Source organism: Rhinolophus hipposideros (genome assembly GCF_964194185.1).
Source record: "Rhinolophus hipposideros genome assembly, chromosome: 23".
Lineage (NCBI taxonomy): Eukaryota > Metazoa > Chordata > Mammalia > Chiroptera > Rhinolophidae > Rhinolophus > Rhinolophus hipposideros.
Window position 1 is genome coordinate 6,460,610 of NC_138069.1, and position 23,108 is coordinate 6,483,717.

The following is a 23,108-nucleotide window of genomic DNA, read 5'->3' on the forward strand; positions in this document are numbered from 1 at the left end:
CGGCAGGATTTCCTGTTAACTGGTTTTAAACTTACCTCCGGGGCGGCATACATTCTGTCTGGCTGGGATTTAGTGAAGGAGCCCATGTCCCCATCTTTGTGCCCTTTCTGATTTTATAGATTTCTACCATATTCCCTTTCTGTGCACTGAAGTTGTCCCAGGCGGGCTAGTAGGGTTTTATATGGTAGTTCCCTTCTTTCTTCATAACAGCCACTCACAGTTACCTACATATTGTCCCAACAACCTGTGGGAGTCGCAGTCTCTCTTACACCCGGCGAAGCAGGCTCCCAGGGATCATTATCTCCATTGCGCAGATGTACAAACTGAGGGTCAAGGAAGGGAATGAATTCCCCAGATCACGTGCATCCGTAATAAAACCCAGGTTCCTCCCGACCTTGGGCTGCTGCTCCCGTAAGAGGGCATGACCACAAGCACACCAGACTGATGGATCCAGGTCATCCTCTCTCCTGTGTCAGGATGAGGGAACATTTAGGGCTTGTTTCAAACTCCCTTCCCAGCCATGTGCAGCTTCTCTTGCCTGTCTGACAACCTCTTTAAGAAAGACCCTCCAAATACCCTCCCATACACATAATTTTCTCAAACTGAAAATGGCTGGCCATTCTCTGCCCAGTCTACTGCCTTTGGAGATTAGATTTTCCTAAAGCTTATCCCTCACCAGCATGGCATTGTACTACCATCCAGGAGAGTTTAGATTTCACTGTAAACTTGGTGATTTCACTGTACACATCCTCTCCCAGATCTTTTATTTAAATGTTAAAAAAAGAGATTATCTCCAATTCTTGGCTGAGCTCACATCTTACACTTCTCTATCCAGAAAACTGTTTATGCATTCAGACCTTTTGTTTCCTTTCTTTGTCAGCTCCTTATCAATGATAAAACAGTTGCTTCGAATTCCAGATGAATCTATTTTTAAGACAAGTTGCACATGGGACTTATACCCTAGAACACTTCAGATGTACACAGTCGGAGGACAGACACACAGACACTGATGGATGCCTCGACACCCGTGCTCAGACACGCAGTGTTTACCCCACAGGCCTCCCCGCCCCACACACGCTCACACACCTGCATACCGAGGGGGACTCGCGCTGCCCTCTGAGGAGCGCGGGGATTTTGTATGTTTGAGAGGAGGGGAGGAGACGGAGCCAGGCAGGGAAATGCTGGCATGTGGGAGAACTGGATCAGAGGCGCGGGAGCATCTGGAACTGCTGGGAGGGGACCAGGGAATTCCCTGAAATTTGGACCAGGGTGGTTAGAGAATCCTGGATGAGGACCTCTCTCCACCATGGGCAGGGGTCCCAGCTAGCTGCCCAGCTGCCCTCGCCTGGGGGCATTCATGTGAAACTCATACTGAGCACACGCCAGCCCAGGCAGGCAGCCTCTGCTCACACTTAGAAGAGAGGCAGGCCTGGCAGGTGGTCTTGAGCCCCCAGGGGCTGGACTCGAGGGGAAGGCAGGCATCCCTGCTTTCTAAGCTTGCAGTGAGGTCACCTTCACTTAGGGCCAGACACTTCCTCGGTCTCACCAATGCCGTGACCACCTCCATGTGTAGGAGCCAGCCTCTGGCCAGAGGCCCATCCTAGGCTCCTGTGATGTGTGAGAACACTTGTCACCCCACCAAGCCACTCTGAGACTACCTCTCTCCCGGGCCAAGCGGCCTGCAGAGAGCAGGGGCTGCCCACAGTGCAAAGCAGGAGCCTGGAATTTCCAAATGCTTCCACGAGAATCAGCCTCTGCCCCAAACCCCAAAGGCGTGATGACTCCCAGCCTAGAGAGTCCTATGAGCACCAATCAGGGCCCAGGACACTCGCACTGACCTCTCACACCCCTTCTGCTCTGGGGTGGTCATACTGGCACACGTCTCCCCTACCCACCCGGCTCAGGGTGGGCCCAGCCTGCCGGCCACCCTGGCCCAGCTGCAGGGGACAGAGCACACTGAGGCTGGTCCCCGCAGGAGCCCTCACAGCACAGGAAGGATCATGTGGCTCCTCAGAGAACTGGGAGGGATGAGCGAGGGACACTGGCAAATTGAACTGTAATCAGGGGCGCCATCTCCCAGGACCTGTGGGGAGATTCTCCCTGGGGAGGCGGGATGGGGTCTCAGCCTTCTGCAGGAGCACTGACAGCTCTGGATAGATCCGTCTCTGAGCAGGCAGGGCCCTGCTTCCTTCCTCATCTGTCCTGCTGCTGGGAGCTCTGAAATCAGATCCCTCTTGCTCTCTTTTCCATTGTCTCCCAGCATTTTTCTTCCCCTCAGGGTCCTCAGAGAAGGCTCCATTGAAAGATCTTTAAATGAATGGCCCCTCCCGGGCCCCAGGGAATATATTAGAGCTCAGAAGTGATGGCCAAAATGGGGGAGTAATCCAGAGAAGACAGAGAGACATATGGGGCAGGCTGGGCCGCTCGTGCCAACCATGCATCTTGGCAGGGCTGGACAGCATGAGCCACTTCTCACAGGCAGGCAGGACAGGGACTGTGGGGGGAGCTCTGTCTCAGCCCCTTCTTTGTTCGCCTCTGCACTCCCGACAGCGTGCAATGATTCCATTTCTTCATTTGTTCTCTGGCTCGTTGCCCGACTCCTCCAGCAGAACATTGGTTCTGGGAGGGCGTGCATGTAGCTCAACTGTACTCCCTGACCCCTCCAGGGTCCGGCTCGGAGATGGCGCTCAACACACATTTGTTGAAGACATGAGTTGAAGAATGAAGAAATGAGTGGGTGATGAATTAATGAGTGAAGCCATCTGGGCAGACTCAGCCTACACCCGAGCCAGGCCAGGAGACGAAGCCAGGCTCCTGAAGTCGCTCAGAGAAGCCCCATCAGTCCCAGGCAACGGCCTAAAGATTTTCTTGTGTTGAGTTCTTCTCTCCTCCGACTTGGCCTCAGCCCGTGATGTTCCTGCTGGGCCCTGGGCCTTCGCCAATTACCTGAGTCCTGGAGGCCAGAGTGGCTACCACATGTGCCAGTCCTGTGCTGGGCACCGGCTGCGGAAGAGATCTAAAAAGGTATGAGTCTCATGAGAGGCCAGGCCCATGCAGACCCCTGAGTCCTCTAGCTCCCCGTCTGCCTGAGGGGTGACCAAGCCCTGCCATCCACCTTCACCACGGCTGGTAGGGTTCCTGCCATGCTGGGGTGCAGGCCTGGTCAGCCCTCACTGGATCACTCTGCTACTGAGCTTTGCTTTCTCATCCATCGCTCTGCCACTGGGCCACCAAGGTCCTTCGAAAACCTATGAGTATATCTGATCACGACTCTCCTGCTGCTATCTCTGCAATGGCTCAAAACCCCTTGGTGTGGCATTAAGGGCCTTGCACAATGTGGACTCAACTTATCTTCACAGCCTAGACTTCTGCCATCATTACTATGGCAACATCAAGGACAGCAGTGAACAGGTCCTGAATTCTCACCACATATTATGACACTGGCTTATTGGATTCTCTCGCCCTATGGGAGAGGCGAGTACTGTCCCACTTTACAGATGAAAAAAGTGAGGTGTAAGTGAAGAAGCTAAGTGATTTGTTCCAGGCTGGAGAGCAATAACAACCATGAAAATGATTATTACAGCTGAAAGCCACTGGGCATGAACTCTAGTCCTGGCACTGTTCCAAGCATTTCACTACTGTTACCCCATTTAGTCTTCAGACCAGCCCTCTGAATCAGACTGCCAGACTGAAGTCACGCTTGTCTTCACCACACCTCAGTTTCCACATCTGTAAAATGGGAGCATGATGACAGCATCTCCTCAAAGCTCTGTTGTGAGGCTTCAATGACACTGCTTGTGAGCGTGCTTCAGACAAAACAGGGCTGGTTCCCGGGCAGGGGCATCCACATGGGCTTTAGAAAGATGCAGACATAGTGGTGGGGCCAGGCTGGTGGAAGACAGGAGGACAGATGATCTCCGCTAGGGGCAGTGGCCAGTGGTCAGGCTCTGAGGGGTGGAGGTGGGCAGGGGGAGAGGAGACAGGTTCAAGGTTACCAGCCTTACGGGGAGGACCAGCTCTGGGCAGTACAGGAGTGCAGGATGGTGTCAGAGCCCCGGCCTTGTGCCAGAGCCCTTGGCTGGAGGATGGGGGTGCTGCAGCAGAGCAGGATGGCATGGAAAGGGCCTGTTTAGGGAGACAGGCACACGTGCCAGCCCCAGTCCCACACAGGCGCAGAAGGGTGAGGAAGGGCCTCCTGTGTGGCCAGGACGGAGAGAGGTCTGCAGGAGCCTGGCTCTTGCTCAGCAAAGCTCTGAGCACATCCTGTCACACCAGGACACAAGGAGCAAAGCGAAGCGCGGGTCCAAGGTTCAGCCTGCAGGGAGGGGATGAGCCTCCGAGATACTCCTGCGTGTGTGCTGTCTTGAGCACTCTGGGCCAGGAAGCAAGTGTCTCTGCTGTGGCAGTAGAGGTTTGATGGACGAAAGGATGTGCCCAGGCCCCTGGCACTGGAGACCTGGCCCCAGGGGGCTTCATCCCAGCTGACTGGAGTTACCAGCGGTAGTCCTGAAAACCGCACCCGGGCCCAGGCTAGCAGTCCATCAACATGAAAGATTTTTATCGCACTTTGCAGCCTCCCTGTCTTGTACGGCGACAGCAGGTGATTAAAATAATGACTGTTTTCTGATATAGTTTCTGCGGAATGATAAAGGCTTTCAGTTATTTTCCTTTCACTGGGGTAGGTGGTGGGAGGGGTCTGATCTGGGGGTACAGGGGTGGGGTGCACGGCCACAGAAATTGGGGAAACGCAGAAGGGTGAGGAAGGGCCTCCTGTGTGGCCAGGATGGAGACGGGCCTGCAGGAGCCTGGTTCTCACTCGGCAAAGCTCAGCACATCTGCTCACACCAATACACAAGCAGCTACACGCTACACACATGCCCGCTGTGGGCATGTCCTTCATGCCCAGACCTTAGCTGTCCTGGGAGCGGCTCTGGAGAGGGCCACCCTGCTTGGGAGCCCCCAGGAGGGGAGGAGAGGGTCCCTGGCCGAGAAGGCTGACAGCAGCTGGGACCTGAAGGAGTTGGACTGTCCAAAGCCCTAGGGAACCTCTCGGCGGCTCCCATCCGCACGGAGAGGGGAGCGCACACGGGCTCTAAAGAGTGGAGGTGAAGAGGAAGACCGTGTGGGGCTGGAAGCTTGTGAGCACCAGCCCTAGTCGCAATGAACTTGGACTTCCCAGGTGCCTGCAAGCCTGGCACACCAGAGGCGGCTTGCCTGGGAAGGGCTGCGGTGCCTCGAGTCCCAGAGACGACAGGACTCACGGTATGAGGAGGGGGCTTCTGTGTCCCCTGAGAAAGCATCTTCCCTCCCTCCCTCCCTCCCAGTCATCCATCCACCCACCCATCCACCAAATACTGAGCTTTTGTTTAGGGCCAAGCACGGTGCTAGGCACGGGGACACAACAGTGGGCCGGCCACAGTCCCTCAAGAAGCTTGTGTTCTAGTGGGGGAGTAGGAAATAAAGTCAATAAAGAAGCTTATCTCTGATGTTGGTAAGTGCCATGAAGAAGCCACAGCAGAGAGTGCCAGGCTGCTACCTGCGGTTACAGGCCAGGGAGGCCGCTCTGTGGAGGTGACTTTGAGTGAGGCTTGAATGACACGGAGAGGAGGGGAGAACATGGGAGCCTGAGGCTTCCGGGCCCCAGGGCCCTCAAGGGCACTGAGCCCCCACGCCCCGCCCCCACCTGGGTCCTGTGCCTTGCCCACTCCTCGCCACCTCCAGCCCCACACCCAGGAAGCCCGCGGTGGGCACAGGGTGATGACTGACATAAGCCCTCCTTGCACTGGGGCCCATGACTGACATCACACCCGAGGGCTCCCCCACCCCACTCCCACGGCCCCCCAGGCCTGCGGTAAATCACCCCGATGCTTTAAAACAAATACTTCTTAATCACTAAAAATTGAAACGATTCCATGTGAAAATGTTAATGTATTCAGAATCACAGCCGCACACTGCGTCTGACAAATTAGCACCCAGCGAGCCGCATTGTTTTTAGCTACATTTATCCTGGTGACGCGACACACACACAAAACGGAGTTGGGGACATGTGGAGGAAGGTGGAGGGGGCGGAGGGAGCAGGGGTCCCAGATGGCAGAGAGAGGCCCAGCCCCTCCCCTGGCAGTCCACCTGACCGGCCGCCCTCAGGCCCTTGTGTCCCCAGCTACCCTGGCCGCTGGCCTGCTGCCAGTCCTGGACCATGAGACCCACACTGGTGGCAGGCTCCACCCACACCCAAGCACCTGTGAAGCAGGAGCACCGAGAGAGGAGAAAGAGAACTTTCACAAGAATTTAATATATCCAAAACAAGCATTAGGATGTGGAGAAACGGGGACCTCGTGCATTGCCAGGGGGAACATAAAATGGTACAGTTCCCGAGGAAAACACTTTGGTAGTTCCTCAAAAAACTAAACCTAGAATTACCACATGACCCAGCCACTCCTAGCTAGATACCCAAGAGAACTGAAAACAGGTGTTTAAACAAATATTTGCATATGAATGTTTAAAGCAGCATTATTCACAATAGCCAAAAGGTGGAAACATCCCAAGTGGATGATGATGGATAAAGCAAATGTGGTCTGTCCACACAACGGAATATTACTTGGCCCTAAAAAGGAAGCAGTGCTGACACAGGCTACACCTTGAAAACATGATGCTAAGTAAAGAAGCCAGACACAAAAGGCCACGTATTGTATGACTCCATTTACATGAAATACCCAGAATAGGCAACTCCATAGCAACAGAAAGCAGCTCAGTGTTTGTCAGGGGCTGGGGGAGGGGGGATGGGGAGTGACTGCTCGTGGGATCTTCTTTGGGGCTGATGAAAATGTTTTGGAACTAGATAGAAGTGATGGTTGCACAACACGGTGAATGTACTAAATGCCACTAAATTGTGCACTTTAAAACGTTACGTGGTACAAATTTCACCCCAATTCAACGTGCATCAAAGGGCTCGAGAAGGGCTGAGGCTCCACTTCACTGGACTTCAGCTCCTTTTACAGGCCAGTGTTTGCTACTGGGAGGCGATGGGGACGGAGGCACTGAGCTGCAGGACGGTGCTGAGGTGGCCTGTCCTGCCTTCTCCCCACAGCCTCCCCATCCCCGCCTCACCCCTGCCCCTGCCTCAGGATTAGCTCCAGGGGAGCCCAGACCCGGTCATTGTGGACCATCCTCCCCATCTCACCAGTGAGGCAGACAGTGTTTCTGGCCCAGGACTCACACTGTGAGCACATGGCAGGACTGGGACCCAGGCCTCCTGATGCCCCGGCCAGGGCGGTGTCCCGCCACGCAGACTTGGGTTCTCTCACGCCGCATCTCCACCTCTGATCATCTGCCTCACCCCCACTGGCCTTATCAGACCTGCCTCAGCAACTCTGCACCTTTCTGGATGTCAAGGGGCACACAGCATACGTGAACAGAGGTACGTCATTATGCTTTCTCTTCACCCAACCCCACATTTCTCTATGCCCAGACCACATGGGCCCTTTGGTAACCAAGCTCACGCCCGCCTCTGGGCCGCAGAGCCCACGGCTGGCTCTTTCCGGTCATCTGGGTCTCAGCTCACATGTCACTTCCTCAGAGAGGCCTGACCATCCAAACTTGCCACTCAGCACGCCCACGTCCAGCTCACGTGGTCACGTGGCCCTCTTTGCCCACCTTCCAATTCCTGCAGAGCGGTCCTCATTCTCTGAATCTGCCTCTTGTTTATGGTCAGTTCCTCCCACTAGAATATGGGTTCCTGGAGGGTGGGGACAGTGCCCGCCTTGCTGGCTGCGGATCCGTAGCGCCTGACACAGGGACGGCACACAGTAGAGTTCCATCAGTGCTTCCTCACTGATGCACCCCATCTTCACCTAGCCCCACCCCCGGTCCATCCTCTCCAGTTCCCTCCAAAGCTCACGGGTCCCTGGGTCTTCCACCCCACCCCTTTGCACAGCCGGGTGCTCAGAGGGGCTGGGGCTGGGACCTGGCTCTGCGGTGGCTGCCCTGTGACATGGGCAGTCACTTCCCCTCCGAGCCCATCTGCAGGGAGCTTCTGTGCAAGTGCTTTGCACACGCCAAGCACTCACCCACTTCCTACCTGCTCCTCCTCCTCTGAAGCCTTCAAGGGCCCCCCCCTTTTCTGGCTGATAGCCTTCCATCCCAGCTCTAGGATTCCGAGTGGCCACTACGTCCTGCCCACCCACGTCTCCCCGGCTTGGCTGTAATGTTGGCTTCATGCTTCTGAGCACAGGCCCTACGGGCCCGTTCGGGCCTCTGCCAGCGCATGTGTGCGGCAGGCCTCATATTAGGGTCTTCACCGGCAGCCTTCCTTGAGGCTGCCTCCCCCGCCTCAGAACTTTCACTCCTCCCTGGGTGCCCACTGCCCTCTCTTTGGCCCCCTCTGGCTGCCTCGGAATCACTCCCCAAATCTTCCTTTTCCCTCTCAGCCACACCATTCCCCAACCACCCCTTAGAATGGGATTTGAGCTCAGGTGCCCAACACCACTCCTCACGAATGGGCCTCTTGTCTCCTGCTCTCGCTGCATCTCAAGTGCCTATCCAGGGTTTCCAAAGATCTTCTGGACATTTCTACTGGACTATCCACCACCACCTCTAACTGAACAGGTGAAATCTAAGACTCCAAACACAGGCTCTTAGAGCTCAAGGGGAGGGGTGGGGAGAGAGGAGAGGAGGGAAGAGGGGAGGGGAGGGGAGGGGAAGCTGCTGAACATGTCCTTAGTGCCTACCACACACTGAGAAGTGTGTGTGGGGTGCAGAACACAGCTGCAGTATGCACGGGTGATGGGGATGCCCAGGGTGGTGGGGGTGCATGGGAAGTGGAGGTGTGCAGGCAATGGGGGTGCACGGGAGGTGGGGGAGCCGCCAAGTCCCAGCTCCTGCCCACCCAGGAAAATGGGCTCTCAGTGACCAGGTCTTATTTTTCAAGAGAAGACAAATCTGGTCTTTTATGTGAATTCTCTATTTTTTTAAATGTTCTATGTGCCACCTGGGGGTTAGATGCGCTGTACCACCTGGCCAGCTCTGGGTGGGTGTCTTGCCCACATGGTCATGTCTTTCTCCCGAGATCCTGTCTCTCAGGTCAGGGGTACCGAAACCCAACCCACACTGGGTCGCCTCAAAGCAGGAAGGTCTTGGCTCAGGGACCGGGAAGGCTGTTGAGGCAGCTCACAGGACAGAGCAAAGCTGCAGGGCCTGAATCTGTGTCTAGGGCCTCCGGGCCACCAAGAGGTCTCCCTTCTGTTGCTCTCTGATCTCCGCGTGCAGGGGCCTCACTCAACTCTGCGGCCAGAAGGGGAAATGGCTGCCACTGGCCCAACTTGGACCAATCACCATGCCCGGGCTCTCCCCCAGGATTCCAGAGCCCGGTCAGATGCTTTCCCTGGGGGGGAAGATGGGCCCCATGACTGAGCGTCCGGCCGGGACCACGTGGTGTTGGGGAGGACGTCATGGGCATGTGACAATGGGCTGAGTAGTCCACAATGGGAACCTGAGAAACAACGACACGAGGCAGGGTAGGCTGGCGTGCAGTCCGAGTCCATTCAGAAGCCCCATCCTCACCACAGCCGCCGGCTGCCTGACCACGGGCACCACGGGCCCCCCGACACCCCTCACTGACAGCGCCCACTGACTAGACCTGCTGCCTCAGGGCACCCGTGTCACTGCTTGTTAGGAAGGTCTTCCTGTGTCTCCCCTGCTGGCCCTGGCCCTGCCTTCTAAGGCTACCCAGAACACAGCAAACCCACGTCCCTCCTGCCGGCAGTGCCCTGAATTAGATAGGACAGACAGCCCCATTGCCACCTGACCTTTTGAGGACCTCTCTCTTAGGACACAACTTCACGTCTGTCCGTCTGTTACTCACTGCATCTGTGAGCCCTGACCCCCCTGTTATGTCCCCTTGGCTTAACATGGCTAGAGCCAGTTCCTGTTACTTGTGGCCAAAGCACCGTGAGGGCGGCGCTGTGGGTAGGACCTGGGGGGGGACTGCCCTGTGGAGCCCCCCATGGGGTCCGCTTGCTCTTTCGCCGTCTCCTCCATCTTGGCTCCCTGTTCACTTTCTGTTTCTGACATCACTTCCCCAGGCTCAAAATCTCTGAATCATGTTTGCCTCTTCCCCATCCCTCGCTCCCCACACGCGACTCCAGAGGCTCCGCCTTTCTACTGTCTCCCATATCCATCTCGCTGACTCCATCCCTGCCGCCTGCTCGCTGGGAAGGCAGCCCTTGTCATTTCTTGCCTGGATGACCGCCGCGGCCTCCTGGCTGGTCTCCTTGCCTCTGGCCTCTCCCAGCTTCCATCCATCCTCTGTGCGCTGCCAGATTAATCTTCCTTAAACACTGCTCACTGCCTGTCACTCCCCAGCTCAACGATGTAGCCAGCCCTGTCGCTCCCTGGTCCCCTACAGGCACCGTCTGCTCCAGCTGGGTTGTGCCTCCCGGCTCCCCTGTACACACGCTGTCACCAGGGAATGCCTGGGCGCTCTTCCCCTCCCTTTACTGTCTGGCCCAATCCCACACATGCCAAGGTGCCAGACAGAGTCCCTCTCCTCCTCTGGCCTTGGAGTCCCCACAACTTGGGAGTGTGTGTGGGTGGGGGCGGTGGCCAGGGACCAGCCCTGAAGCCACAGGCCAGCCTGCAAACCAGCAGGTGGGTTGTCCTTGGCTGGCCTGTCTGGGCTCTTCAGCGTCACTGTGGCCTCTGTAAGGGGGAAATGCGGTAAATCAATAATGCCGTTAGACTTCGATAGTTTGCAGGTTGACATAGCTCGCTATCTAGCCGCCTGTAATTAAACTTAGTTTGCAGTTTGATCCACCCTGATATTCATCTGTTTCCTCTCTGGTCCTCCCCTCACTGATTAACTGAGGAACTCTGTTTTCTTCCCTTTCTCAAGGCTACCCATACCTCGTTAACTAACAGAATCCTAACCTGAAAAGAGCAATTTCCTAGTCCTCAGACGCCCGGACACCAGAATCCAATTTACACCTCCCTTGCAGTTTTTACTGGTGACGCATAAAGTCCCAGGCCGGGGTGGCCGTGGCCAAGGCCAAGTCCGAGTCCAGAGACAATGTCATCTTCAAACAGACCAGACCCCAGGAAACAATGTCAGCCCTCAGACCTGCCTGACCGACTCCCCCTGTCCTATATAAGAGAAAGCTAACCTGAAGTTAGGGGCCGCTGTCCCTGTCAGACTCTGCCCTGGCAGACCCCTTTGTGCCAGTATTTCTCTTCAAACAGAAACCTGCAGCAGCCGTCTTTAGATACTGCCATGGGCATTCTCTCCGCCCGAACTTTAATAAACCTTTTCTTGCTCTCCCACTTTGTACAGTCTTGTGAATGCTTTCACGTTCTGCAAATGGCCAGGGGTAAATTCTACGCCAGGACACAGGGACGGGGCAACGGCAGGGTCCGTGAGTCAAACTGCAAACTAGCTGAATCTAAGTGCGTTGGATTTGCCGAATTTCCCCCTGACAGCCCCCCACGTCCTGGGAGCCCACCTGGCTTCCAGGCTGTCAGCAGCCGTGCCTGGCCGTGTCACTCTGGGTGACTCATCCCTCACCACGTCTGCCTTCCTTCTCAAGCCCCCTCGTGAAAGCTTGTCACCACCAAATGAGAACTTACCAAGACTCTAGACCTGCAGAGCCCTGCCCTTGATGCTCTTTGCCAGTGATGTCAACCATGGACCCTGTGACCCTCCCCACCCCCCCCAACACACACACATGTGTCAGAGGGAGGTCAAAAGCGGGCATACCCACTACTATCCACACAGCATAGGCAGCAGCTCCCATTTATGGAGCATTCATTGTGGGCCTGGCATTGGGCTAAGGGTTCCACAGGGAATAACCCATTTCATCCTCACAACCCTCTGAGGTAGGAGTCTTTCATTTCCCACATTTTCTGTGTGAAGAAACTGAGGCACCGAGAGTGGAAATTGCCTGCCTGAGGTCACCCAATTCAGGATTCTAACCCACACCATCAGCTCCAGAGCTCTGAGCCTCAACCCAAACCCTCTGGTGCCCCACGCCTTAGCCCACCAAAGAGCCTGGTGCCTGGGGGAGCCGCCCCTCCAAGCCTGGGGAGGTCAATGGGTCCTAGAAGCAAAGGCTTAAGGAGCCTTCGTCACTCCCTTTCTGTGACCAGAGGGCTGGGGTGTCCAGGGAACAGTGGTCTGCTGTGGCCAGCGCAGCCTAGTTCCGGGGAGCCCATCATTAACTCTTCTGGAACTTTGTAAGCTGGTCAACATTACACTGGTAGCTTGAAATAGGCCATGGTAGAAGTATTTACATCATGGAAATTGACAAATAGTCCCCCAGCGCAGTGCTCCCAGAGAGCTAACTGTTAAACATTCACCAGCATCTCAATGCGGGAAGAGAATGCTGACCACCCTCAGAAGAGCGTCCTGGTCTCTCGGTGGTGGGCTTCAGGCAATCACACTAGAGACAAGCTCCCCAGTGGAGCTAGAGTCTTAAAGGAAAGGGGTCTTCAGAGGACTAGGTATGTCTCAATGATAGACATAGGATCTGGAGAAAGGACTCTAGAAAAGTGTCAGGGTGGCTGCAAGACATCTACGTAGGCTCAGAGTCTGGCTGGACATGTCGAAAATGGAAAGATGGCCCAACCCTAAGGACAAAGTCACCAATGAGAGGCATGGAGCTGAGAACCATGAAGAGCGGGCTGAAGCTTGTGGAAAATACAAAGCAAAATTGGGCTGGAGGGGGCTTGGAAGAGGAAGACCAGGAAAAGGTAGGCCTGTTGATTGGGATTGGGGGGACATTCGGGGGTAGGCCTCCCCATTCCACCATTTTATACTGAAATGGAGAGTGAGGACTAACTCTACTACAAAGGCACTGAAGACCAGAGGTGATGGCAGGACAGGCTAAGTGGCGCTTCTGAATCAGGTCTCTTGGTCCTGGTAAATCACACCAGGTCCAGGCAGGCGGCCGGCTGAACCCACTGCTGACCTCTGAGAAAGTGGGAGTGGGAGTGGGAGCGGTCATGGGCAGGAGATGCGTGAGCTTCAGTCTAGTTTCCACAAAAGGAAGTCGAATTTGGTGAAGATGTCAATTAGTTTCTTTGAGTGCAAGCAACAAAAACCAATTCTCATGAATTTAAGCAAAAAAGAGAAAGTACTGGTGAGAAATTCAGTTATTAATAGAAGAGAAAAGAGGCTTAAAAAGTGGGCTCTGAAAGAGGAAAGGAACCAGGATGGGGAAATCGCTTGTCTCACTTGGGCCCTGCTGCTGAGATGAAGGGCCCCCCCAAACACCCACTAAGGCTGCATTCTGGTGGGAACGGGGATGAAAGCTGGACAGATACAAAACCCAACAACTAGAAGAGCCACAGACTGGCGAACCTGATACAAACCTCAGGCACGATTCTGGTAGGGTTTCTCAGTCAGCTGCAGGTGACCCAGGAGACAGGGAGACTGAGACAAGCTGGGACCCCCTCGGCCCCAGCACACCAAGTCAGCTTCCCTTATTATAGGGTTAGTGTTCTGGTAGATCAGGGCCAGACTGGAAACAGGGTGCCTGGATTTCAGCCAGGCACCTGATAAAATATCTCGGGATCAGCAAATGGAAATCTATGGGCCAGATGACTGCACATTTAAGGGAATGCAAAACCTGTTGAATGGCCAGGCACTGTTTTCTAGCAGAGCCAATGTGGATCCAGACTCAGGGCTTTACCTTTGAGTCTCTGGTTATGTCCCTGTGCTATTCAGCATTTTGATTAAATACTTGGGCAAAATGTATTGATGACATACTGGTTAAATCTGAGGATGATGTGCCCACCCATTCCTTCTCACGGGACAGGAAATGTAAGTGGTGGCAAATAGCCTGGGTAACAGGACAGTAGCATAGGTGGCTTGGGCCCACGCTCACCTGCATCACCATGACCCCTGGCTGTGGGGACTGGCTCACACATGGCACAGCACTTGAGTTGGACCAATGAGGAAAGAGCTGGACATCTGTTGGATGGCCGTGGGAAGAGATGCCCTCTGCATCCTCGCCCCCAACACACTCCCAGAATGGGCCTGCACGAATACAGCCGTGGTAACTCCTGCCAGCCACGCTGGCACTGTGAGGGGAGAGCTTGTTGGAGTGGTACCACTGCCCCAAGCGCGAAGGGGTTCTGGTCACAGCGCTCTCCCTGGATCCAACAATGCCTGAAGCCAAAGTCGTTATCCCTGGCTTTTCAGTTACATGCACCAATAAATCTCCTTTTTTGGCTTAAGCCAAGTTGGGTTGGGATTGCCAATATTTGCAACAGACACACTTAGTATCCTATGCTAGTCCACGCGAGGGCACTGTGTCACAGTGGGGTGAGCTCCTGGGATGGACATCCAGGGGCAGGTAATGAGGGGGCTCAGAGCCATGTACATGCGGAACGGCAGAGAGGACTGGAGGTGCCAGGCAGGAACTCTGTCTTAAACAAATAAAAAGGGGGAAGCCATCCTGAGTGGCGCCAGAAAGAAGAGCCAAAAGCCACTTGGGGGAGCTTACCGGGAAGGAGTCCCCTTCATTATAAGAACGTGGCTTTGAACATGAAGGCATGTGGCCCTGAGCAACTCAGAAAGCCAACACCAGGGGCTTTTGTAATCAAAATCCTGTGGCCTGGACAACAACCCTGCCAGGGTTTAGGAAGTGAGGGGGTGGTGGGTCAGGAGGCGGGATGTAGAGAAGGAAATGGGCTCCCGGATGTGAGGGGATTAGCCCCAGAATCAAGGTCCCCTGACTTTCTCCTGCTGTCTTTCAAATTCATGGGGCACCTGACAAGGCCCTGACAGCAAATGGCCACATGGGAGGAGGGGAAGTAGGGGAAGGATCAAGCTGAGCGGTAACAAGGTCCCAACTCTGCCACTTCTCTGAGCCCCGGTGTCCTCATCTGATAAATGGGACTAACCTCACCTACCTCGTGGGCTGTCCTGAGGCTCTGATCAGATGATGCAGGCAGCACCCAGCACTGAGTACGGTTACTACCAAGTTAATTAAGAATAAAAAATGCGACAGGAAGGCTCTTGCTCATCCTGCCCCAGGCCTCTTTCCTCTTAGCAGAAGCAGAACGCGTTTGGGTGTCAAAGCCCTGGATCGGAACCTCAGGATGGCCGGGACCTTGGGACACGGTGCCCTCTGTCATCTGTAGAATGGGACGACCACAGCGGTACACTTGAAGCCACTGGCCTACAGGAGGTGATCGTCAGCCCCGGGCTCTGCAAGTCCTGCTCGCCCCCGGCCATCAGCGGGGTCCGCCGCCGGGGCCGGGAAGACGGCGGTGGCTGCAGCTGGCGCCAGAACCTGCGAGCGGCGGAGGCCGCCAGCCGCCTGCCCAGAGGCTGGACGCCGGCTCCCCCGGCGGCAGCCGAGCGCTCAGCCAGGAACTTGTTAACAGGCCCCGAACAAAGAGCCGCTAATCCGGCGGGCGGCCGGACCCCGCCCCTTCCCGCGCCGCCGCCGAGCTCCCCGCGCGTTCCCTTCGCTTCCCTTCCCGGGCTGCGCGGGCGCGAAGGCGGGGGCGCGGGGCAGGACGCGGGGCAGGACGCGGGGCAGGACGCGGGGCAGGACGCGGGGCAGGACGCGGGGCAGGACGCGGGGCAGGACGCGCAGCCCCGCACCCCGACGCCCCGGGCCCGCGGCTGCTCACGTGTCCCGCAGCCCGCCCGGCCCCACGCCTGCCTGTAGCCCGGGACCCCGCCCGCCAAGTATGTGAATGACAGGGTGGGCTTGTTTTGGCAGGGGGGTGGGCTCCCATCACACCGGGGGCAGAAGGTGGCACTCCTACCTGCCTGCGCCTGGCACCCCTTGTTTTATGTGGGTGGGTAAGAGCTGGAAAGATGCAGACATGGGAAAACCCAGGAGCCCCTCAACTCCATCTGGTCTCCGCCCCAATTAGGAGGGGGTAGGGTCTAATTCGGGGTGTACCACCCTTCAGGCTGTCAGCTGGACATGCTGCCGTGGGATATTGGGTGTCCCACCTACCACCCTGGCTGGGGAAGTGTATGACAGAGGTGGGATACAGGGTCCAGAGCTCCTCCCCAGGGGTCCTGCAGCTAGCTGGTCCTTAGGCTCAGTCATCAAGATGACTACCCCTCCCCAAATCCCAGCCACATATTTGCCTGGAGCTCAAGGTGACCCTGAACCTTCCAGAGGGACACAGCTCTGCCATCCAGGCGTGGGGAGGAGCTGGTCTAGGAGTCTCACCTATCAGGACACTGGCCCTCCGAGCTCTCACCATGGCCGGACTCAAGCAGGGACTTCAGGGCCCCCTCCCCCACCAAAGTGGGATCTAAAACTTGCCGCTTTGTGGCCTGCTCTGGGGATGAGCAGCTGCCACTCAGGCCTTTCCTGATCTCTATGAATCTCCCCTCTCCCCCATCTCAAACAGCGCTGGGATGGGCCTCCAACAACCAGACCCGGGTAGGGAAGGGAAATGACACTACAAGTTCTATATGCCCTGCCCCTGGGCATCAAAAGGGGCAAAGAAAAGACGCCAGGCCTGTCTCCATCCCAAAATGGAGGCCTCCCCTTAGGCTTCTGCCCTCCCACTTGGACCCCTAACTGTACCCTCTCCCATGAAGAGGGCACCAAAGACTCCCCTTTCCTCCAATGAGTGCCCTCTGCCATATCCATCACCATCAATTGCAAACATTTATGGAGTGCCTACTGTGTGCTATGATTGACATGCATCGGGCCTTCTAATCTACATGACTACTCTGTGAAACTGCAGGGAGGAGAGGCTCGAACGCCAGGACTAGGGTGCTGCACGAGGGTACCAAGGGCACAAAGTTCAAGGACGCACTCACTCAGGGGCTGACCCTGCACTTGTGTAACTTCAAGTTTGCACCCAAGGCACCTCCCTTGCCTCACCCTAACCCCAGCCCTGGTCTAAACCCAGACCCCTGCCAATTCAACCATCCCACCACCTCCTCCACATGCCTGGGGTTCTGGCTCCTGGGACCAAAGGCTGCCTGGGAAGAGGGTGGGCCTCAGGCACTGACTGGCATTCTGACCTTCTGGGGGTCTTAAAAAGACCACTGGGGGTGTTTACAGCTAAGGCAGAACCCTGCTCCCTGGCTTGGGTGCAGGGTTTCACGGTGTCTTCCCCTGACTCACAGCCACCGTCAGCCCTGCCACAGCAGCCACCTCGCTCCAAGACAATGCAGGCAGCTGCTGCCGGGGTGGTTGGTGGCTTTAGTAGGTACTGGGCAGGTACTCATACCTGGGGGATCCTGCTGCTAAGTGCACAGTCCACCCCAGACTCCCAAGGCAGCCTCCCTGGATACCAGCCTGTGCCCCAAGACAGGCATCAAGTCCAATCCTTTAGTACACAAAGAGACAAACAGCCCAGAAAGGTGAGGTGATATGTCCAAGATCACACTGCAATCACACAGCAGAGCCAAGACTAGAACTGAGTCCCCCCCCAGCTCCCACCCACCTTTGCTGCTATGTTCTGAGTGTCAGGGCTGATCGTCAGCACACAGTTCCAGGACAAACTGAACCCAAATCATCGCCTTCACAGAAAACCCAAACAAAGCTCTGGAGGAATCAGGCCTGAGTCGCTGCAGGGGTGGTATATGTGCAGATGGGGTGGGGGCAAGGACTGCTACCTGGGGCTCCAGCTTGGGGCGGGAGCAGTTATAAGTGAAGTGGCTCTCTTGAGGGAACTTCTCTCCTGTCTCTGGGCTTAGGCTCTGAAGCAGCTTCAGACCCCACCCTGTCCTAATTTGTGCCCCTTCAAATGCCAGGAAAATGGAGGAAGGAGACTAGCAAGCCAGAGGAGCTTGGTCCAAGTCAGGGCCCACCCTGGGGCACTCTCTCTATGCTGTTCATCAACTTATTACTATAACCCCCGGAAGCAAATGTGACCCCGTTCTACTGATGTGAGAGGCTGGAGAGTAAAAGTTACTTGTCAGCTGACTTAGGCTGAAACCCAGGCCCGTCTGCCTCCAAAGCCCCTACCCTATGTACTCCACCTGACAGAAAGAGGGGGCCGAGGCTCCCCCAAAGGCAGGAGGACTCTCCAGTGCCCCTCTTATGGGAGCAGACAAGAGGAACCAAGGGGTGGGCTGGTATATAATTGGTCACAGGAAACTGAGCGCCCATCTGGGTGGCAAGGATGGTTGGGGCCCAGAAGCCGGGCTCTCCTGGGGCTCAGCCTCAACCAGGACCCTGGAGTAGGTACTGCACAGAGCAGCCTGAGTCTTGGTGTCAACTCCAGCCATAAGGATAGGGGGTGGGGCCCGAGGAAGAGGCCACCAAGACAGATGGTCGGTCAGCCTGGGCAATGCTATGGCTCGGTGCCCCTCAGCTCCACCTTCCCGGGGTTTGAGTCTGCAGGTCTGGGACCCAGAATGACATCATTCACACAAGAAGACACCCATCTGGGGACATTTATGCCTGAGAGGGGAGGGGATGGCCAGGGAGATTCTTAGTCAACAGATACAGACATACGCCTTGTGCAAGGAAGCCACAAACCTAGGCACTCATGAGAGCTGGCTCGCCATCTGTGTAAGAGGCCGGGGCACAGCCACCCTGTGGTGGGGGTTCTTCTTGCTCGTCCCTTCTTGGACAGATGCCATTTCCAGCCTCCCTGGAGCAGGGGACAGGGATGCGAGGGCTGCTGAGAGGGGCAGAGCAAGCTTCTTTCCCTCTCCTCAGGCACAGCAGCCCTCCCTGCCTAGCCAGAGAACCCAAACTTAAGAGGAGGAAATGAAGAGAAAAAAGAAGCACTTGACTGGCCGTGACTCCAAGCATGGTGAGGGCTGACAGCAGGGTCCTAGCACCACAGATAACGGCAATGCCTATGGGAAGCACTGGAGTGAGTGACAAAGTGGCTGGGGCCAGAGGCGTCTGGCAGTGGCCCCAATCCCCACGTGCCTTCCAGGGCCAAGGAACGAGCACCTCTGTCCTGCAGCCCACTCAGAGCTCATCACTGTGCTACAGCCTCTGCATGGGCCCTGGGAGGGGGTGGGGAGGCCTCCTAGAGGACTGGGGGCTGATAAGCGGAACAGTCTAGATAGAGGCACAGATGTTGGGGTGTAGGGTAGGCAGCATGGCCGGCAGGGCCAGGGGGCATGGTTCTGTAAGCAAGGGAGCTATAGTTCCGAAGCTGGGGCTTGCGGGGGTATGGATGCCCAGCCCACCAGCAGGCAGAGCCAGGGAGGACACCCCCCTCCCAATGGATCAGCCCACGGAAGTGCGGTAACTCAGGGGCTTCCCTAGGGGCCCCCAGGCTGGGGGTTGGAGGCAGGCACTGGGGAGGCACAGAAAGCTTTCTAGTGGGGTTCCAGACTGGGCACCTGGAGCGTTAGTCTAAGCAGAGGCAGCTCAGGAGGGGGAGGAGTGAGGGTGGCCATGGCACTGGTCTAGGTGAGAAAGGTGAAGGATAAAGAGCCTGGGAGGGTATGCAAAGGAGGGAGGGACACAAGCAGTGTCACCAGTAGGACTGAGCTGGAGGACTTAGTTACAGATTAGACAGGAAGCGTGAAGGAGAAGGGAGAGCTGAGAAAGAGTCTAAGGTTTCCAGCCCTGGGCGGGTGGCAGGTCCCTGGGACGGAGGGGGCAGCAGGACAGAGTTGGCCTGGAATGAGCAGGCCCAGGCATGCATGTGTGTTCCCAGGCAACAGCCAAGCTTAGCACTGGGGTCTTTACCTGGAGGAACCCCCCACCCTGGGGCCTAAAGCAGCACTGGGCAGGGAAGGTACATAAAGGGGGGGGCGGGGGCTGGACTCCTGCTAAGGCCAAGGGTGGCTGTTCCTAGGAACCAGGCCAGTGCCTCTTGGTTGGGGGTTTGGTACCTGGATCAATGCCAATCCCTGGGCTCCTGAAGGAAGCCCTTCCCAACACAGGCAAAGTGGAGTCAGAAGACCAGCCGACACCTGGGGCCCCCAAAGTCTAGCCCACCCCTTCCCCAAAGCACAGTGAGTGACAGCAGGGTATCTCTTAGTCCTAAAGAATTAAGACACTCTCCCCCCAACCAACTGTTCCAGTCTGGACTTGGGGGATGGACAGAGGGGTCCAGGAAGAGCTCTGAGGATGAGGGTGAGCCCTGAGGAAAAGGCTACCAGGACAGATTATTGGGGTCAGGACGGGCAATGCCACGGCTCAGTGCTCCTCAATCCCTCCTTTCAGGAGAGCCAGCTCCCCCTGACCCCTCCCCCAAGGACTGCGGCGGTTTGTGTGGAGAGGACAGGTGTGTTGCGGTCCACAGGGGCAGGGAGACAGGTACCTGCTGTGTGGCTGGGTGTGAATGGGAAAATCCTGTGAGACTGGTGGGTCCCTGTTGTGCGAGGGCACAGAGAGGGGCCTCCCAAGTGAGTGCGCTGAAGGGACAGACTTTTGTGTGACACAGGGTGGGTGTCTGGTCTGGGGAGTAGGAGGCTGCTGTCCATCCTGGCGCCCGGCGCCCCCTGCCACCCGGCGCCCCCTGCCACCTAGCTGGCAGTCCTTCCCTCAGCCACTCACACATTTTTTTCACTGGCTATGGTTGCCGAGGAACTGGTGGGTGGTGCGGCAGTTGCCGGGGTCATTGCAGGGTCAGAGCTGCCTGGGCACATGTGCCCAGAGCCTTGGGGGACAGCAGCAAGGGACCCAGGCTAGAATGAGGGCCCTTCCATGCCCTTCAGCAGCTCCTCCCACAGGCCTGCGGAGTGGATGCCTGGAGGCAGGCTCTGCTCCAGGGCAGCCCCATGGCGCTAGGGCCTACCTGTCAGCTCCCTGGAAACCTTGGACCAGGCCCCAACAGGTGCCCCACCAACCAGGGATGCAGTTCCCCTATTCTATGGCCTCCTGAGGAATCCATGTGGCATCCGTGACCCCTGGCTGTGATGTCCTGACGCACCAGCACCTGTCACCTACTTATCAACACATGCTCACCTGTGCAACTGCTCAACACCATCACAATTGTGGGGCGGGCCACACACACACCGGAGCTACACACATTACCAGGCCCTGTCGTCAAGGGCACACATGCCAACCCACAGCCCTCACACGTGTTCACATAGGCAACATGCAGACATGACCACACAGACCTCTCACATATCCGGCTCAGGAAACCTTTCCTGGTCACCTACTCAGTATCTGGAAATACCTCCCTGGTGTGAGCAGCATGAACACCCCCAGCTCACCATGGTCAGTGGTGCAACCCGCACCCCTTGAGTGTGGCACACACACTTCTGACACGCACATGTGTGCAACATGAACACACCCCCAGCAGCAGTGCAGCCTCCCAGCTCAGCCAGGATTAGAAGGGGAGGTCATGGGGCAGAAGGGTTTGCTAAAGTGAGGATTGCGGGGTGGGGGGGATGATGGGGTGAAGGAGAAGGGGGATAGAGCGGATGGCACGGGGTAAGGGAGGACGGAGGGGGCAGGATGGCAGGGTGGTCAGGCCGTGGCGCAGGATGCAATACGCAGAGACCCTTTAAAGAAACAGCTATCAGCCTCAATCATCGGTTTGGTCTCTGAGCAATCATTCAGCGATCTCCTATCAGTCTGGCTTTGCATCTCAGGAACCCCAATGCTCCCTCCTGACACCCCTAGGAATAGCAATGGCCTGGACAGGCTAGGGGACACCCCCCAGGTTCTCGGGGTAGCAAGAATCAAGAATTGCTAGGGCAAGCCCCATGCCCCCTTAAGCATGTAAATGACAGCTCCCCACCACACACATGTAAGTTCAGCTCTGCTAGGTGCACGGGTGGGGGACAAAGATCAGGAGGCCCCAACAGCTCATCTTGGGGGAAAGCTCAGGAAAAGCAGACAAAGGATGCAGGGGACACTCCCCCCCCCCCCCCCCCCGCCGAAGGAGGTGGGCTGAGGGCTGAGTTACCAGGCAGGTCAGGGTGGCCTACGGGACATGAAGGGAGGACGAAGGGTTGTGCAGTGAAAGGGAGAAGGGAACCGGCAGTGGACCCACCGCACACAGCTCTGGCCGCCACGCACCAGGGGCCCCAGCCCGAGCCCCAGCCCGGGGGCGCAGTGCTCTGTGCGGGCTGCAAGGGCTGGGGCTGGTGTATGCGCCTCCACGCCCGAGTGTGTACGTGTGCGAGCGTGTGTGGCGGGGACAGAGGAGGACACAGTGTTCTGAACGTGGGCAGAGGCCAGGTGCCAAGCCGAGAACTGTGAGTAGCTGTTTGAGGCAGACGCTACCGCGAAGAGGTATCTTAACCCCCCTCCTCGATTTCCTGAGGACGGGGACGGTGGTCGACAGCCTCTAACCCACGACCCTCCGCGTCAGGCGCCCCGGGAGGCGATTCAAACCCCCGACCCCGCTCGGGGGCCGGGCAACCAGCAAACTTCCCCCGCCCGGAGGTTGGGGCGTCTACCCCGCCAGCCCCGCGCGCTCCCAGCTGCTCCTGGACTTGGCGGAGCCCAGGCTTCCGGGGCAGCGCTCGGGGAAGCTGCGCAGCACGAGAGGCGCCCCCCGCGTCCCGCCTCTCAAAGTTTGGCCTCGGGGGTCTCCCAACTGGGTCCCGCACCGCGGGTCCTGGACCCCCAGAGCGGCGAGCTTTCGCGCGCACGGTTCCCCGCAAGCCTCCCCAGAGCGTGCGCGTGACTCACCCGAGCCGCGGAGCCAGGAGGCGAGGACTATGCCCAGGAGCGCCGGCCACAGGCCGGGCCGGACGGCCATGGCCGCGGGCGGGCGGGAGGGCCGGGCGCGGGGCCCCGCGGGCGGGAGGGCGGCTTTCGGCGCCTCAGCCCAGAGCCCAGCCTGGGGCGCCCTCGGGGCCCATGCCAGAGGACTGCGCTGCCTCCGGGCGGCGGGCTGCGGGGCGCACGCGGCGCGTGGCTCCCTCGGGCACCGGGAGCGCAGCAATGCAGCCGGGGCGGAGCGCAGCGCCAGCCGCGCCGCGCACCGAGCCAGCCGCCGCGCGGAGCCCGCAGCCGGGGAGCGGGCCGGCGGGCGCCGCAAAACCCGGACTGGAGCCACGGAGCGGGGCGGTGGCAGGGCGGGGCGGGGGGAGGAAGGAGGGGCCCAGCCGCCCCGCGCCGCGCGCGCGGGCCACCCTCAGCTCCGGGGATCCCTCCTAGCGATGCTCGAGGCTCCCCGGGGAGGGGCTGGGGTGGTGGGCGGGGAGGCCTCCCACCGCCCCTCGCGGTCTCCAGGGACCGGACCAGGAGTCT

General features: G+C 57.6%; 1 protein-coding gene across 2 annotated transcripts in view; it reads right to left on the reverse strand.

Annotated features, from left to right (window-relative positions):
* UNC5A (unc-5 netrin receptor A) overlaps positions 1-22,881 on the reverse strand; it is a 58,110-nt gene extending 35,229 nt beyond the window's left edge. The window contains exon 1 of one of the 2 annotated variants that reach the window (XM_081035876.1): positions 22,545-22,881. In XM_081035876.1, coding sequence (XP_080892002.1) covers positions 22,545-22,614 — 70 coding nt within the window. In that variant the 5' untranslated portion in view covers positions 22,615-22,881. The remainder of the gene's footprint in view (positions 1-22,544) is intronic. The other variant, XM_081035875.1, reaches the window with a different exon arrangement.
* Between the last annotated feature and the right edge of the window lie 227 nt (positions 22,882-23,108).